This window comes from Sinocyclocheilus anshuiensis, unplaced genomic scaffold, assembly GCF_001515605.1.
Source record: "Sinocyclocheilus anshuiensis isolate Anshui unplaced genomic scaffold, SAMN03320099.WGS_v1.1 scaffold160, whole genome shotgun sequence".
Classification (NCBI taxonomy): Eukaryota; Metazoa; Chordata; class Actinopteri; order Cypriniformes; family Cyprinidae; genus Sinocyclocheilus; species Sinocyclocheilus anshuiensis.
In genome coordinates, this window is record NW_015554119.1 from 358,874 (window position 1) to 375,095 (window position 16,222).

Genomic DNA, 16,222 nt, shown 5'->3' on the forward strand with positions numbered 1-16,222 from the left:
TACAGTGTTCTACTATTGTCACGGTCTCCAGCTGGAGTGCCCGTGAGCTCCTCTAGAGGGCACTCCATCCCGTACCTTTGCCACTTTCATGCACTCCATTTCCCATAACACCCCACTCCTGGGAACTGATTACATACACACCTGGTTCCAATCAGGAGGACTATTTAAGCTGCACACCCACCCACTCACAGGGCGAAGTCTTGTTCAGCTGTTAGCGGACACTTCTGAGTGTTTCCATGTTTTTGTCTTGCCTTGCCTTGCCTGTTTTTGGACCTTGGACTGTTTCCTTCTCATGAATGATTTCTGCATTCTCAGGCCCTCTTCAAGACCCATTAGTGTTAATTTTAGCCTCAGGATTGAGTTGCTGTCTGCATTGCCTTAAATTGAGATTAATTGTTAATCCAGGACTGCTGTCATAGGTAGGTTAAGATCGCAGTGAAGGTTAGGTGAAGTGGTGACAGAGGCGACAGGGTTAATGACTGTTTGCAGATCAGATGTACACGAGTCTATGTGACCCCTGGGGTTTAGGGTAGAATAGCAGCAATACGTGATAGCCGAAGGGAATCACACTGCTAAAAATGGGCAAAGTGTTGCCTCGGTATCGTTTCACCAGTATTAAAGACACTTAACATGCAGGGGAAAAGGATTGAATTGACACCAGCCCTCCCCCTTTCCTTTCAGTAGGTACGCTACGATCCCTCTCTTTTTACCTTTCTTACTTCATCATCATGATAGCTGAGTCCGATAAGCGGTCTCTTGTGACGCCTGCTGTGATCCAATTTAAGACCAGAGCCATCCTCCACGAGCATATTGTATGAGACAGACAGACAAACCAGCAGTTAAAGATACACCAAACATGTTCTTATGAGGCCTCAAGAAAACAGCCTCTTTGGTTTTACAGTAGATTGCCATGGAGCTACAATAGGAAATAAAATGACATGGTAAAAATATGGTAATCAGTCATTTTGATATTACAAAACTTTAGTTTAAAATTCAAAACTTTATCGGCCTGAGAAAGTATTACAGTATGAGCTTTATCTTGTAGCAATTAGCTTGTTAGTCAAACTGTATATTTTACAAATGTAGCTCGCCAAGTGGCTTGTAATTGTGGTCTAAACACACTGCAAATATAAGAAATAAAGCAATTGTGAGATATAAAGTTAGTTACAGAACAGACCATGTGTTTAAAACTTCGCAAGGGTGAGAACAACTGTAGTTGGTTTCAACCTCAAACTACAGTGTTCAACCAGAAGAACTTGCGAGGTCTTGTTCAGCTGTTAGCGGACACTTCTGAGCGTTTCCATGTTTTTGCCTTGCCTTGCCTGTTTTTGGACCTTGGACTGTTTCCTTGTTTTTATGATTGTTTGCTGCCTGCTCTGACCTTTGCCTCTTTTGGATTACTCTTTTGCTTTGCCCTGGATATAATTGTTTGCTGGTGTTTGAACTTGACTGTATCGACCTAGGTGAAGTGGTGACAGAGGCGACAGGGTTAATGACTGTTTGCAGATCAGATGTACACGAGTCTATGTGACCCCTGGGGTTTAGGGTAGAATAGCAGCAATACGTGATAGCCGAAGGGAATCACACTGCTAAAAATGGGCAAAGTGTTGCCTCGGTATCGTTTCACCAGTATTAAAGACACTTAACATGCAGGGGAAAAGGATTGAATTGACACCAGCCCTCCCCCTTTCCTTTCAGTAGGTACGCTACGATCCCTCTCTTTTTACCTTTCTTACTTCATCATCATGATAGCTGAGTCCGATAAGCGGTCTCTTGTGACGCCTGCTGTGATCCAATTTAAGACCAGAGCCATCCTCCACGAGCATATTGTATGAGACAGACAGACAAACCAGCAGTTAAAGATACACCAAACATGTTCTTATGAGGCCTCAAGAAAACAGCCTCTTTGGTTTTACAGTAGATTGCCATGGAGCTACAATAGGAAATAAAATGACATGGTAAAAATATGGTAATCAGTCATTTTGATATTACAAAACTTTAGTTTAAAATTCAAAACTTTATCGGCCTGAGAAAGTATTACAGTATGAGCTTTATCTTGTAGCAATTAGCTTGTTAGTCAAACTGTATATTTTACAAATGTAGCTCGCCAAGTGGCTTGTAATTGTGGTCTAAACACACTGCAAATATAAGAAATAAAGCAATTGTGAGATATAAAGTTAGTTACAGAACAGACCATGTGTTTAAAACTTCGCAAGGGTGAGAACAACTATAGTTGGTTTCAACCTCAAACTACAGTGTTCAACCAGAAGAACCACCAGACAACAAATTTATGTTGAAACTTTTTCCAAATTACATTTTGGTTGTGGGGACATTATAATGTTCAGTTTTCAAACATCACCATTCAAAGGTTTTGGGCTGGAAAGATGTTTTAATGTTTTTGAAAAAAGTCTCTTATGCTCACCAAGACTGCATTTACTTGATAAAACATACAGTAAAAACTGTAATTTTGTGGAAATATTATTACAATTTAAAATACCTTTGATGCAAACTTGAATTGTCAGCATCATTATTCCAGTCTTCAGTGTCTCATGATCCTTCAGAAATCATTCTAATATGCTGATTTAGTGCTCAAGAAACATTATTATTGTCCATGTTAAAAACAGTTGTGCTGCTTTATATTTTTGTGGAAACCATTATACATTTTATTCAGGATTCTTAATAGAAAGTGAAAAAGAATGACATTTATTTGAAATATGTTTTTGTGACATTGTAAATGTATTTTTTGTCATTTTTTATCAGTGTAATGCATCCTTGATTAATAAAAGTAGCCTATTAATTTCTGTAATTATATATATATATATGGTGCTCATTAGTGCTCATTATTATTGTCCATGTTAAAAACAGTTGTGCTGCTTTATATTTTTGTGGAAACCATTATACATTTTATTCAGGATTCTTAATAGAAAGTGAAAAAGAATGACATTTATTTGAAATATGTTTTTGTGACATTGTAAATGTATTTTTTGTCATTTTTTATCAGTGTAATGCATCCTTGATTAATAAAAGTAGCCTATTAATTTCTGTAATTACGTTACAACTATCCATTATCAAAAAGTATGAGGAAATATTTGATACAGTATAAATAAATACTGATGTTTGTAATCTATTGCATTCTCTTCTGTGGCTCCCACACATGCTTACATTTGTCTGTGTAACATTTGCTCTAGAATGTCAAACATACTTTTCATAAAGGCCTTACAAATGCACGTTCATATACATGAGTGAATCATTGCATGTCAGCTCATGGTGTGAGCCTCCACTTTACTGTGCAGGAAGTACGTGTTTGTCTGCATGTATAAACACTGATATGGACACTGTTGTTGTTGTTATCGTGAGTACAGATCATCAGCAGCTGGACGTCTGTTGCGGGAGGGTCAGAAGCAGAGCTGGAGACTGCTGTGGAGATGTTCAGCACGTGAGGTAAGCTGAAGTGTCTGTCAGGGCTGGTCCAGACAGCCTGGCCAGATAACGGTGACATGCAGCACTACAGTTACCAGCCGGACCCGGTCAGTTGACACCACCGCATCAAAGCTGCCACAACAGCCTCAGCCCTGGCCAAAAGACTGACACTGTCCTGAACACTGTCTGTGGTCTGGAGGAAGACGAAATATTTGTAGACGAAATGTTCATACATGCTTTCATATTAGGTTTAATTATTTGTGTGAAAGCATATCTTGTATCCTGCATGGATAATTAATAAGAAAAAACATATTTTTTCTATGCTTTTTCTATTAGCAGTGGTTTCTCAGTAGCGGAAGTCGCGTAGTTGAGTAAACTTCTATAGCAGTGAATGGGAGACTTCCACAAATATTTTGTTACATCCCCATTCGTTCAAATAGCAAAAGAAAAACTCCACGTTTTCACGGCTTTCAAAAATGGCAGTCTAATAACGGCAGTCGGAAAAGAGAATAATGTCAAATTTACCATCACTCTCATAGATGCTGTATTAGAAACATCCTTGCATTAGCGTTAACTAGTATTTTAAGGCAATATAATACAAAGCACAGTGTTATAAATGTACATACATTTAAAAAACATGAAAATATAAAAAACTTTGTAGGATTTACGATGCTGATGACCGTTGAAACATGTCATCACAGTCTTGTGAAAAGGGCCCATTCTTCACATTATTGTGTCCTCATGATAAATTGCTTGTATTCCTCATTTTTAAGTTGCTTTGTATAAAAGTGTCTGATAAATTAAAATAAATAAAAACAGGACTTCATTGATAATAAAATATCAAAATTTGATAATTTTCAATACAAAAAAGGGGGAAAAGTCAAGATAAACTGTAAAAATAAATAAATACATTTCAATTAAAAAAGTCAATTTATTAAAATGTTGGACACTTTATTAAAGAAATTAATATAGTTATTCAGCAAGAACACGTCAAACTGATCATAAGTAACAGTAAAGATATTTTTAATGTTACAAAAGATTTGTGTTTTTAAAATATACACTGTTTTTTATACTTGCTATTCATCAAAGAATGATGAAAAATGTATCAAGGTTTCCTTGACAATATTATTTTATAATATTATTATACTATATATTAAATATAAACAGCGCAACTGTTTTCAACATTGATAATAATAAGAAATCATTTTTGAGCACCATATCAGCATATTAGAATGATTTCTGCAGGATCAAAATAAATTACATTTTAAAATATATTAAAATAGAAACCAGTTACTTTAAATCATAATGTTTCACAATATTGCTGTTTTTATTGTGGTTTTGGCCAAATAAATGCAGCTTTGGTCAACATAAGAGCCCTTTGAAAAGTACTGTGTATAAAAAAAAACATTTTTAATGAATGCAAAATTTAAGTTAGTAATTAAGTAAAGTACACTGCAACAGTGGTGAAAAGAAAAATGTTAAACATTTCTACATACATTATTAAATCCTTGCCATTGCATGTGCAGGTATGTGTCATTTATATCTCAGTGAATGACGTGAGGTTATATAGTGTAAACTTTGTTCATCATCATGATCAAAGCACTGTACAGCTCTGATCCAATGAAGATTTGTTTCCCTAGAGCAAAATGAATACACAACATGCGATCAGTTGCTACGTAACATGAACCAGCAAATGCTTATATCACTGAAATGAAAGATACCATTCATAATTGATTCAACATGACTGTCTGGACTGAAGTAATTGGCTCTGGGCTGAACACAAATGTGCTTCTGGAAATATGAATGCAGGATCACTACAGACATTTTAAAGCTCTTTCTGTTTTGTTCTAACACAACTGTTTGTGGCTGCTTATTGTTTCTCCTTTACAGGCCAAGTTAAACATGGCTAGCAGTAGATCAAGTCAAACAGGTTGAGCCGGAAATTAGCAACATGTCCAGGATGTGCTCGAGCAAGCACCTTTGTAGTATTTACACACCAACATCTAGTGGGAATCCTCACTGTTGTGGATTTATGGTAACTCTCACACACTTCAGTCAGCCGTTAAACAAAGTTTTGTCTACTGCACTGCTGCTGACTTCAACAATTCCGCTCAAAAAAAGACCCAAAGACTGAAAATTATGCAAAGACTTTTACATTTTACATTGTTTCTAGCATGATGAGATTGTGCTGTTTGATATAAACGTGTACGTTTGCTAGAATTTTTTTTTTTTAACAATAGACTATTCAAAGCAGTGTTCTTTTAATATCACTGATATACTATTATAGTTTTTATTAATATTTTGAATTAGATTCTATTCGTATATTTTCTCTTTTCATTTTAATTTTAGCTAAAGTTTTATGTGAATATGTTTTAATTTTTAGTTTTATTTATATTACTTCATCTTAAACTAAGGGGAAATGAGAAATGTTTGCTTGGTAACTAGCTGTGTAGTAAACTAAACCTTCTTATATTAATCAGAGAGATGACAGAAAACCATTTAAATATGATAAATGTTCAATATGTTAAAATTGCATTTAGAATCCCAGTACAAAAAAATATATCAGACAAATGTATGGAGGTCAGTTGCACATTTATTATAATTAAGAAGATACATACTGATTATTAAATAAAAATAGGCTAAAAAATAGATGTAAAGAAAGAGACAAACCAAGTCCACATCTTCAACACTGAATTATTATAGATTATGAACACTGTTCAGAATTTATGGTAACCATGAAATAGTGCTGTCAACAATAATGGGTATTTATAATTACATCATCATGAAAGATATAAATGTAAATACCTCAACATCTGTTTCAAGTCACAGTTCAGAATAATTAAAAATGAGCAGTCATAACTGGCCATAATTCACTATTTCCTGTCCCATTCCCCCTATACAGGCTTTGACATACACTTAGTAGCCACTGATTGCACTCAAAATACACTTTGCTGCTATATCTTCCTTCAAAAAACACTATATACAGCTGTATATAATGTCTGCGGTCATATGAAACAGAAGGCACCCTTCCTGAAAGACTTTTAAACAACTTATACTCAAGAACTTCTCATTAACTAGAAAAAAAATAGTTCAGCATTAGACAAACCAGCTCCTGGCACTGAACTGATGTGTGTTTCAGTCAAACCCCCAAGTCTTTGCCTTCAGGGTTTGTTAGTTTTGCTTTGAAAGTATATTAACAGCTTCGGTTGAATTATAAAAGCATAGAAATCTCCTCCAGGAACTAGGTTTGTCGGCCCTGATAAAAGAAATGGATGAAACACACTCTCTTGTTCTCAGCCATGCAACCTACTAATACTTCTCTCCATTTTCTCTCTCTGTTCTTGTAGCATTTGCTCATTACTCTTTCTTTTCCTCTGTTGTGGCTGCATTGCCCTTGCTCTCTGGCTTCTTGGGTGCCGGGCTGTCCAGGAAGAAATCGTTGCAGGCCACGGTCAGCGCCCCCATGAGGATGATGAACTCGGTGAAGTCCACCTCGCCGTCATTATTGCCATCCAGGTCGTTCATCACTCGTTCCACCGCGTCTTTATCTTGAGCATTCTGTATGAAGACAAAAATTAAAAGATGGAGAGTTAAAACTGTGTATCGGTATGTAATAAAATACACTTCAAAATAAAGGTTCTTTACTGGCATCTTCCATGAAGAACCTTAAAGATCCATGGAAGCTTTCTATTGCACAAAAGATTCTTCACAGTGGAAAAGGGTTCTTTATTGGTATCTATGGTTCCATGAAGAATCTTTAACATCCATGGAACCTTTCCATTCCACAAAAGGTTATTTAGAACATTTTTGAATGTTCTTCAAATTAAGAAAAAAAAAAGTTCTTTTAGGAACTGTTTACTGAAAGGTTCTTTGGGGAACCAAAAATGGTTCTTCTATGGGATTGCTGTGAAAAGTGTGCACTCTAAAAAATGCTGGGTTATTTCAACCCAACTTTGGGTCAAATATGGACTAACCCAGGGGTAGGCAAGTTCGGTCCTAGAGAGCCGCAGTCCTGCAGAGTTCAGCTCCAACCCTGAAAAAAAAAACTCACCTGCCTATAGCCTTAGTAATCCTGAAGACATTGATTAGCTTGTTCAGGTGTATTTGATTAGGGTTGGAGCTGAACTCTGCAGGACTGCGACTCTCTAGGACCGAACTTGCCTACCCCTGTACTAACCCAACTGTTCGGATAAATTTTTAACCCAAAAGTTGGGTTAGTCCATATTTGACCCAAAGTTGGGTTGAAACAACCCAGCATTTTTTAGAGTGTAAGGTTCATAGTGGAAAAAGATCAATTAAAATGTCCTTCACACTAAGAAAAAAAGGTTCTTCAATGGCATTGCTGTGAAAACCCTCTTTTGGAACCTTTATTTTTAAGAATGTGTAAAATCAATAGTGATAATGTCATTTGCATGAGGAATTCTGGGAATGTTAATAAAAGGGAATGTTTGTGGTCAAAAAGCCAGAGGCTGGATCCACATATATGATATTTGCATGAGACATAATTATCAAATGGGCATTTCTGTAACTTACAGAAGATGCAAATCTGAGCTTGCGATACAGGTTGTGTCATATTTGTTTTGGCTGAAATGTATGTACGGCAGATGGCAAGTATTTAAATATTTTTTTTGCAGAAGTTCTGAAGAATTTATGTGGAAAGATTTTATCAAAATGTGAGAGAGGATGTGAAAAAAAATCAAAAATATATTTTTAAGACGACTTTGTCTCATTATTAAATTTACATCATTGATTTTATCGATTGCATTGATTGATTTTATCATGTCACTTTTTCATTTATTTGCAATTTACTTTCTTGATGTATATTCCCCAATCTATTGGTGCTTATTAATCCAAATAAAACATGTTTGTCTTTGTCATTTTTGGCTGACATTACAAATCCTTATTTATTAATCCCACCCTTCCAAACTCATGGCTCCATTTCAGTTTGGAACACCCACTTTGCATTGTCCAGTCAATTCCCGTTGGATAAAATCAAGCCCCGCCCTCTTTTTATTTAATATCTTCTTTGTGAAACCACAATAGGTTGCAAAAAAATTGTAATTGTGCACATGCTTTCTTCTCACCCCAAGATAATTTCCCAGCTCCTCCATCAGAAGTTCCCTTAGTTCTCCTCGGCTGAGTGTGTATTTATCTCCTTCCTTCCCGGAATACTTATGAAAAGTCTTGATGAGCATCTGCATGGCGCTTTCCAAGTTGGAGCTTGGTTCTTTGGACATGCTGTAAGGTGGTGAAAAAGGTCAAAGGTTAGCTACAACGAGATGGCGCGCCCCTTGCTAGACCCTGCTGCATGTACGATCACATGACTAGCATGGGCGGAGCTTTGGCTCAGTTAATTCTGGCACAAACACATGTTTTAGACTATGGGTGAAAACAAAATGTGAAATGTTCTCTCAATCATTTGTTTGAGGTAATATCCTTACTGTTTGGGGGGTTATTATTTGATTTAGAGGAAAATTCTGATTAGGGGTTTGTCACTCAAAAAGCAACATTCTTACACATCACACTTTGAGCGAGGCATCTTGGATCTTCTCTCTCCAGGGTCAGCGAGCTACTGCGCAAGTAGAAACAGACACAGTCATTGATGAGGTACAACAGAAGACGAGAAAGACTGGAGCATGAACAGAAACTGCTGGAAAGCTGAACGATTTGCTTCAGGGTTTTTATAAGAGGATTAAAAGCAACTAAACACATTTAGTTCATTTTGATGTCAAAGATACACGGAGAGGTAATGTTAGACCTCTAAGTATTGTGGTGCAGCAGGTTTGGCACTTTATGAGTCATTCTCACTCAATGCATGATTATAAAAACTGTTAGCCGGCGCTACACAACTCTAGGTTTTCTTCGAACGCTCATTAGTTGTGTGTGAACGCTTCCCTGCTCACATCTAAATCATCTGTTGCTCATGTAACAGGGGCCGCATCTCTCAAATGGAAACCGCAAGTGAAATATAAAACTGTCAAAATGAAGATAAAGCTACGGGCAAGTTCCCAAGAGAACCTGCGTCCAAGTAATCCGAGGCTCTCGTGAAGACACACACACACACACACACACACAATACACACCTGAAATTATCCTAAAGCAAATCCATTAGTTAATTTTGAGGATAGAGGCCAAAGTTAAGTGGGGAAAAAAAGAGTCCTGTAGACTGTATAATTGTGAAAATTGTAAAATGAATAGAATAGAAAAACAGCTGGAGGATAAAACAACTAACTGATTGCTTGAATTACTCCTTCAATCAATTATAAAGTTAAAAGTAAAATTAATGTTTGCCCTTTTTCTTAAATTTCTGTACTATATATATTACATATAATTGAATAATTGAATTGCAACTTTGGACAGCGTTACTCTAATGAGGCCTCCATGCTCAGCTCTTTATTTGAAGTACTACACCATCTAATGTAACTAATTAGTTAACTTAAGAGAGTGCCTAATTAGGAAGCTCAAATGGTGACGGGGATTTGGAACAAAAAACGGTGAACTACAGCACTCAGGTACTAAAACTAAGAACTATTGTTCATGAAATGGACACTAACTACAAAGGTCAGAATGGTTTAATGTTCCGCAAAGCCATTAAAAACGTTAAAAAAGGACAAAGCGGCTATAAGGCAGCAGAAGATAGAAGAACAGCAATAAACTATTTAAATTGCAAGATAATTTGAAAAAGTAAGCTGAAAGGTGAAATGATGGCACATGTTTTTGTAGGACATAAGATACAGAAACACCTTCTCATTAGCAGTATCACAATGGTATAGAATAGACACTGTGATGCCATGGCAACCAAGATGAGAATGGAAATGTAACACCGAGTGACCCAGTGACACTAAGGAACTGACCGTTCTTTGACATGGAAAGGAGGAGAGATTCATTTATTTACATGAAAACAAAACCTTTCAAATATAAATCGAACTCATTCATTGATATATTACATACATTTCAAATCAAAAACAAAACCATTCTTTAGGACAGGCATGTTGTTCGGTGAATACATGGTAAAGTGGGACACTTCAGTGTTTGTATTATTGTGTATAGAGGAAATGATGGCACGTTTTTGTAGGACATAAGATACAGAAACACCTTCTCATTAGCAGTATCACAATGGTATAGAATAGACACTGTGATGCCATGGCAACCAAGATGAGAATGGAAATGTAACACCGAGTGACCCAGTGACACTAAGGAACTGACCGTTCTTTGACATGGAAAGGAGGAGAGATTCATTTATTTACATGAAAACACAACCAGACTGTATAATTGTGAAAATTGTAAAATGAATAGAATAGAAAAACAGCTGGAGGATAAAACAACTAACTGATTGCTTGAATTACTCCTTCAATCAATTATAAAGTTAAAAGTAAAATTAATGTTTGCCCTTTTTCTTAAATTTCTGTACTATATATATTACATATAATTGAATAATTGAATTGCAACTTTGGACAGCGTTACTCTAATGAGGCCTCCATGCTCAGCTCTTTATTTGAAGTACTACACCATCTAATGTAACTAATTAGTTAACTTAAGAGAGTGCCTAATTAGGAAGCTCAAATGGTGACGGGGATTTGGAACAAAAAACGGTGAACTACAGCACTCAGGTACTAAAACTAAGAACTATTGTTCATGAAATGGACACTAACTACAAAGGTCAGAATGGTTTAATGTTCCGCAAAGCCATTAAAAACGTTAAAAAAGGACAAAGCGGCTATAAGGCAGCAGAAGATAGAAGAACAGCAATAAACTATTTAAATTGCAAGATAATTTGAAAAAGTAAGCAGGTGAAATGATGGCACATATGTTTTTGTAGGACATAAGATACAGAAACACCTTCTCATTAGCAGTATCACAATGGTATAGAATGGACACTGTGATGCCATGGCAACCAAGATGAGAATGGAAATGTAACACCGAGTGACCCAGTGACACTAAGGAACTGACCGTTCTTTGACATGGAAAGGAGGAGAGATTCATTTATTTACATGAAAACAAAACCTTTCAAATATAAATCGAACTCATTCATTGATATATTACATACATTTCAAATCAAAAACAAAACCATTCTTTAGGACAGGCATGTTGTTCGGTGAATACATGGTAAAGTGGGACACTTCAGTGTTTGTATTATTGTGTATAGAGTAGTAGAGTAGTTCAGAGATGTTTATTCAAATGATTTTCTAAATCATTTGGATTATATTTTTATATGGATAGATTTTAAAATAAAAGTAAAAAAAAGAATACAAAATTTCACTTTACCTGTCCTGGTCCAAGACTAGTCCTACAACTTAAACAACATCTTCTTCAAGATTTCCCACTATATATATATATATATATATCACAATGGCAAAACGTGTCCCAATTTACCTGAATTCTCCCTATATGCATATTTAAAGGTTTAAAAATCTGTTTGAAACATATATTTGAAACATATGTTTCAATTTGAGTTATTTAACTTCGAAGACTAGACATTCATATAAGTTACAGGTTATATCTATATCCCATGAGAACTTCACACAAAAGTAATGGGAGCACTGACCTATGGACAGATATTTGAATAAGACTACCAGAAAAGTTATCAGTAGATTATCAAATCCAGAAGAGCATTCATTAGCTTTCTGCTTAGAGAGAAAGGAGTCCTTTCTCTCGTCTGAGTTGTCTGTCTTACCTGATTGCCTACGGAGTGCTTCCTTTGTCTGTAATGAAGTGCAGGAGATAGTGATAGACAGCCGAAGAGCTGAGGAACAGATGAGGAGAGAGAGAGAACCTCTGGGGTTTAAATATCACTCACTCGGCCCCCTCCTTTCTCAAGAACATCTCCTGCATCTTCAGTTTTGGCACCCCTCCCGTACTTTCCTCCTTTAGTTCACCTGCCAATATAAGGGCCATTTGACCCCGTCATGCCAGTTGACTCTACACAAGAAGACTCTACAGGCCAATGGAGTTTGCATTACAGTCCTTTATTGTTGAGTAGATGGAGATGGTCAATCGTACAGCATAGAAAATGAAGGCTGCGTATGTGGTCAGTTGGTTACATTGAGCTTTGTACACTTTATGAAACGCTCATGCATTTGTTTAAAAGACAGAACAGGTTTTATGTAACTATGAAGAGCTCTTATCAACTGTTATTTGGCTGACAAAACTGGATTAACATCAAGCTCGAAAGGCAACATGTTCAAGCTAGTGGCTTCTCTAATAGATTTCAATACTGTTTTTCATAATCTACATGCAACGTGGTCAAAACTTGAATGTTTAGCCAAACTGCATAAGGTGTGATGATGTTATAATGCTAATGTAGTGGGGCCTTGCAATCACCTACCAAGGTAGAGCCGCTAACTACTTCTATTTAACTGACAAACTTGAATAACATCAAACTTGAAAGTCAATGCTAACATGTTCATGCTAGTGGCTTTTCTAATATATATCGAAGCCATTTTCCAAACAAAATGTGGTTAAAGAATGTTAGCCAAACTTCATGATGTTTGATGATGCTATAATGCTAATGTAGTAGGGCCTAGTAACACCAGAAGGACACACAGAGTCGGACACACCAAAGTAAACAGAGGTTTTAGATTTAGCCAGGATATACATGACAGCATGAGCTAAACGAGAGCTCATTATCATGATCTAAATGAGCCCTTTTTAGGCAGTGTAGGATTTTACACTGATGTAGGCTATTCATATCTGTATAATGTATAATGTAGTATGTATAATGTACACTATAATGTATTATGTAAGCTGCTAGATAATGGCTAAAGTGAAAGTACCTGTGCATTTGTCTCTTCTTCTTGTTATGCATGCCATGGCTTTCATAAACATTTCATAACAAACCGGAACAAGTCGCATATTTACCCTAGCTGCTGTCAAAATTCATTGAATCATTGATAATTAGTAAAAAAAAAAAAAGAATTAAGAAACATTATGATAAGGCTCCTCAACAGACTTGTTACAGGGTTTTCTAGCACAAATCTCATGCAACAGTCAATACATGATGGAATATTAATGTTACTAATCAGATATTTCTAGCTAGTTTGAAGCAGAATGCATACAAATCTATCATCTCTCTCTCTCTCTGTGAAATCTGTCTGTCTATTTATGCACTAAACAAATGCTAACAAGCACTAGTTATAATTATATCACAAATATTAAATGTTTAAAAGCACAACATATAAGTGAAACCAGTCAGTCCTGCTGTGAATATGATCTTTAAGAGACTTTACGACATTATAAACTTTGCAAAGCTATTAAAACACTCTACTCACACTCTAAGAGACCTAGACTTTAGAGACCAAGACATTACAAAATACACCTAAATATATGCTGGCTAATATAGCTAAAATAAAGTTTGAGAGAATGAATGCTATGTGAATGTAAAGGTCTTTGGGCCCTAACTGCCTTAGTGAACCGATGACTTGGGGCTCCTGCGGGGCCATAAGGGTCCCCTGGTGTGGATTCCATCTTAAAGCCATTTAATTATTGAGCATCAGCTATCATAAGAACACTAAGCATCTGATATTCCAGCTCTTTAGACAAAGATGGACAGCATGTAAAAGTCTAAAAGAAAGACCAGCTAATAGAGGGTATCAGAGAGTTAGATCCAAATACACAAGCCGGAAAGCATGCCATAAAACTGCATTATTCAAAAGCAAATTTGTTTATTCTCATGCAAACAAGGCCCAGAAATGTGAACAACGAAGTAGGTGGATTGCATAGTGTTCCCATGTGCGCCACAAATGCAAATCCCACATTTAAATGGTGATGCATTATGTTAAATTCCTGCAGAATGGCATTTCGTCCAAAAATAAGCGAGGTGAAAAACATGCTTCTGCAACACTGGAAAATACATAGTACATTTATGACCAGCACCGTAGTCAAATAGTAACCCTGTCCTTAGAAGGTGCATGGCACAAACAAAAGGTAAACATAATGGACACTTAAAAAGGATATCTGTGTCTTTTTCAACATTTATGCAATAAAAACGGTGTCTTTTCTTCATTCACGGATGTTTTGTGGAGATATTGGTGAGGGGACACAGTGGTTGCAGCACCCTTACGACAAATCTGGCTCAAACAAAAGGACATAGTGATTAGTTATTGCACCTCTTTGGCCATTTGTCACATTTGCGGCTATTGCCAATTTCTATGATACGCTATTAGTACAAAATGAATCACAGGCATGGATTGATGTGCATACAAACAGAAATTAGTATTACAGTTTTTTTTTACAATCACTAGGACCCATTTCTCAATATTAGGTCACTTTTTTAAAACTCTTCACATAACTAAACAACAGCAGCCTCCTATTTTCCATTGCTCTGGCACAAAATGCATTTAATGACTAAACAGTTCTCAAATTATGTCAATTAATTTCTCACACAATCACCATCAAAATTCAATCTATCTACATGTCAATTGGCACATTAACATACTTTATTCAACACTTTTAAAACTGAGTTTAAAACTTAACAGCAATTTGCTACACTTCTACAGTAATACTATATTGAAATATATACCAAATCTAAACGACACTATCAAAACAATTACATGTAGCTGAACACCTACACAGGTGCAAGTCTTTCATTTCATTATCATCTACAAAACTTAGCATTTTGTGCTGTAATGTAAACATGGACCATGTAACATATACTGCAGTGAATTCTAAACAGTAGAGAGGTGTCATTCTTGTTTTGTAAAGAAATTTTACCAAAAATAAATGCTACATCTCTTGGTGTTTTTAGGTCATTGTTTTATGAGTGACAAAGGGTTTTTCCACTCTGTGCTTAACCTCGGGTTATCATTGTTTTAAACCTCGTTTTTAATCCTGGGCAATGGTACGCTTTACTCTTGTAATGTAGAAGGGGATTAACAGCATTTTTAACCCGGTATAGTCCACCGAAACGTCCACTGAGAAAATGTACTGGCTGCAATAATACGAGGGCGCCTAATGCCAGAGCTGTTATGTGAACAGGTGACACATTAAATGACACTGCAAATAAAAACGGTAACTATTTCAAGTGTGAAAAGCCCTAAAGGGTGTGTGTTGGGTAACAACCTTCACTAGTGTTATGATATTAAGTGTTTTTAATGCATTTTGGATGTGAAATTTACTGCTGTGCCAAGCTGAAAGTTGGTAAGGAGAACAGTGTGAAGAGTTTTGAAAAGTATTGAGAAATGTGTCCTAGCCACTGAAAACAACTGTAATAAGAGGGCTACGGCTCTTTGCAGTAATAAAATTTGTAGTATATTGGCCAGGTTTTTTATATATATATATATATATATATATATATATATATATTAGTGTTTTTAATGCATTTTGGATGTGAAATTTACTGCTGTGCCAAGCTGAAAGTTGGTAAGGAGAACAGTGTGAAGAGTTTTGAAAAGTATTGAGAAATGTGTCCTAGCATTGTAAAAAAAAAAAAAAAACTGTAATGAGAGGGTTACGGCTCTTTGCAGTAAAAAAAAAATTGTAGTGTATTGGCCAGGTTTCATATATATGTATTCAAATATCACAATAATGAAAATGACGAACAAAACAAACACAGAAGCATTTGAGATGTGACAATCTCGACTTCCTCGAGCTCCTACGATGCTTCCTCTGTTTTATTCTCCTCTTCAGCTTTCTTCTCTTCAACTTTCACCGCTTCCTGTTCCACATCTGTTTTTTTCTCTTCCTCTGGCTTCTGCTCTTCGGCCGCTGCCTCCTCGGCCACTGGCTCGTCTTCTTTCTCCACCTCCTTTGCCTCCTGTGGCTCTGCCTTCGGCGGCTCTGCCTGTGCATTGGCTGCCGCCCCCGC

At 36.3% G+C, this 16,222-nt stretch overlaps 2 protein-coding genes across 5 annotated transcripts in view; both read right to left on the reverse strand.

Annotated features, from left to right (window-relative positions):
• Window positions 1-6,065: 6,065 nt before the first annotated feature.
• LOC107670010 (protein S100-A1-like) lies at window positions 6,066-9,695 on the reverse strand. Of its 2 annotated transcripts, none has more exons than XM_016462475.1 (4): window positions 9,504-9,695; window positions 8,937-8,992; window positions 8,505-8,658; window positions 6,066-6,978 (listed from the first exon to the last, which is right to left on the reverse strand). In XM_016462475.1, exons 2-4 carry the CDS (start codon window positions 8,957-8,959, stop codon window positions 6,778-6,780), a joined length of 378 nt encoding a protein of 125 aa, XP_016317961.1. In that variant the 5' UTR covers window positions 8,960-8,992; window positions 9,504-9,695; the 3' UTR covers window positions 6,066-6,777. The 2 variants fall into 2 exon arrangements, with proteins under 2 accessions (XP_016317961.1, XP_016317962.1); XM_016462476.1 differs by lacking the exon at window positions 9,504-9,695 and adding an exon at window positions 9,324-9,341.
• A 6,054-nt stretch (window positions 9,696-15,749) lies between these two features.
• The window catches only part of s100u (S100 calcium binding protein U), a 6,429-nt gene continuing 5,956 nt past the window's right edge, over window positions 15,750-16,222 (reverse strand). Inside the window, exon 4 of one of the 3 annotated variants that reach the window (XM_016462471.1) lies at window positions 15,750-16,198. In XM_016462471.1, the coding sequence (XP_016317957.1) occupies window positions 16,010-16,198 (189 nt within the window). In that variant the 3' untranslated portion in view covers window positions 15,750-16,009. Of the gene's footprint in view, window positions 16,216-16,222 lie in introns of all 3 variants that reach the window. The other 2 variants (XM_016462470.1, XM_016462472.1) reach the window with 2 other exon arrangements.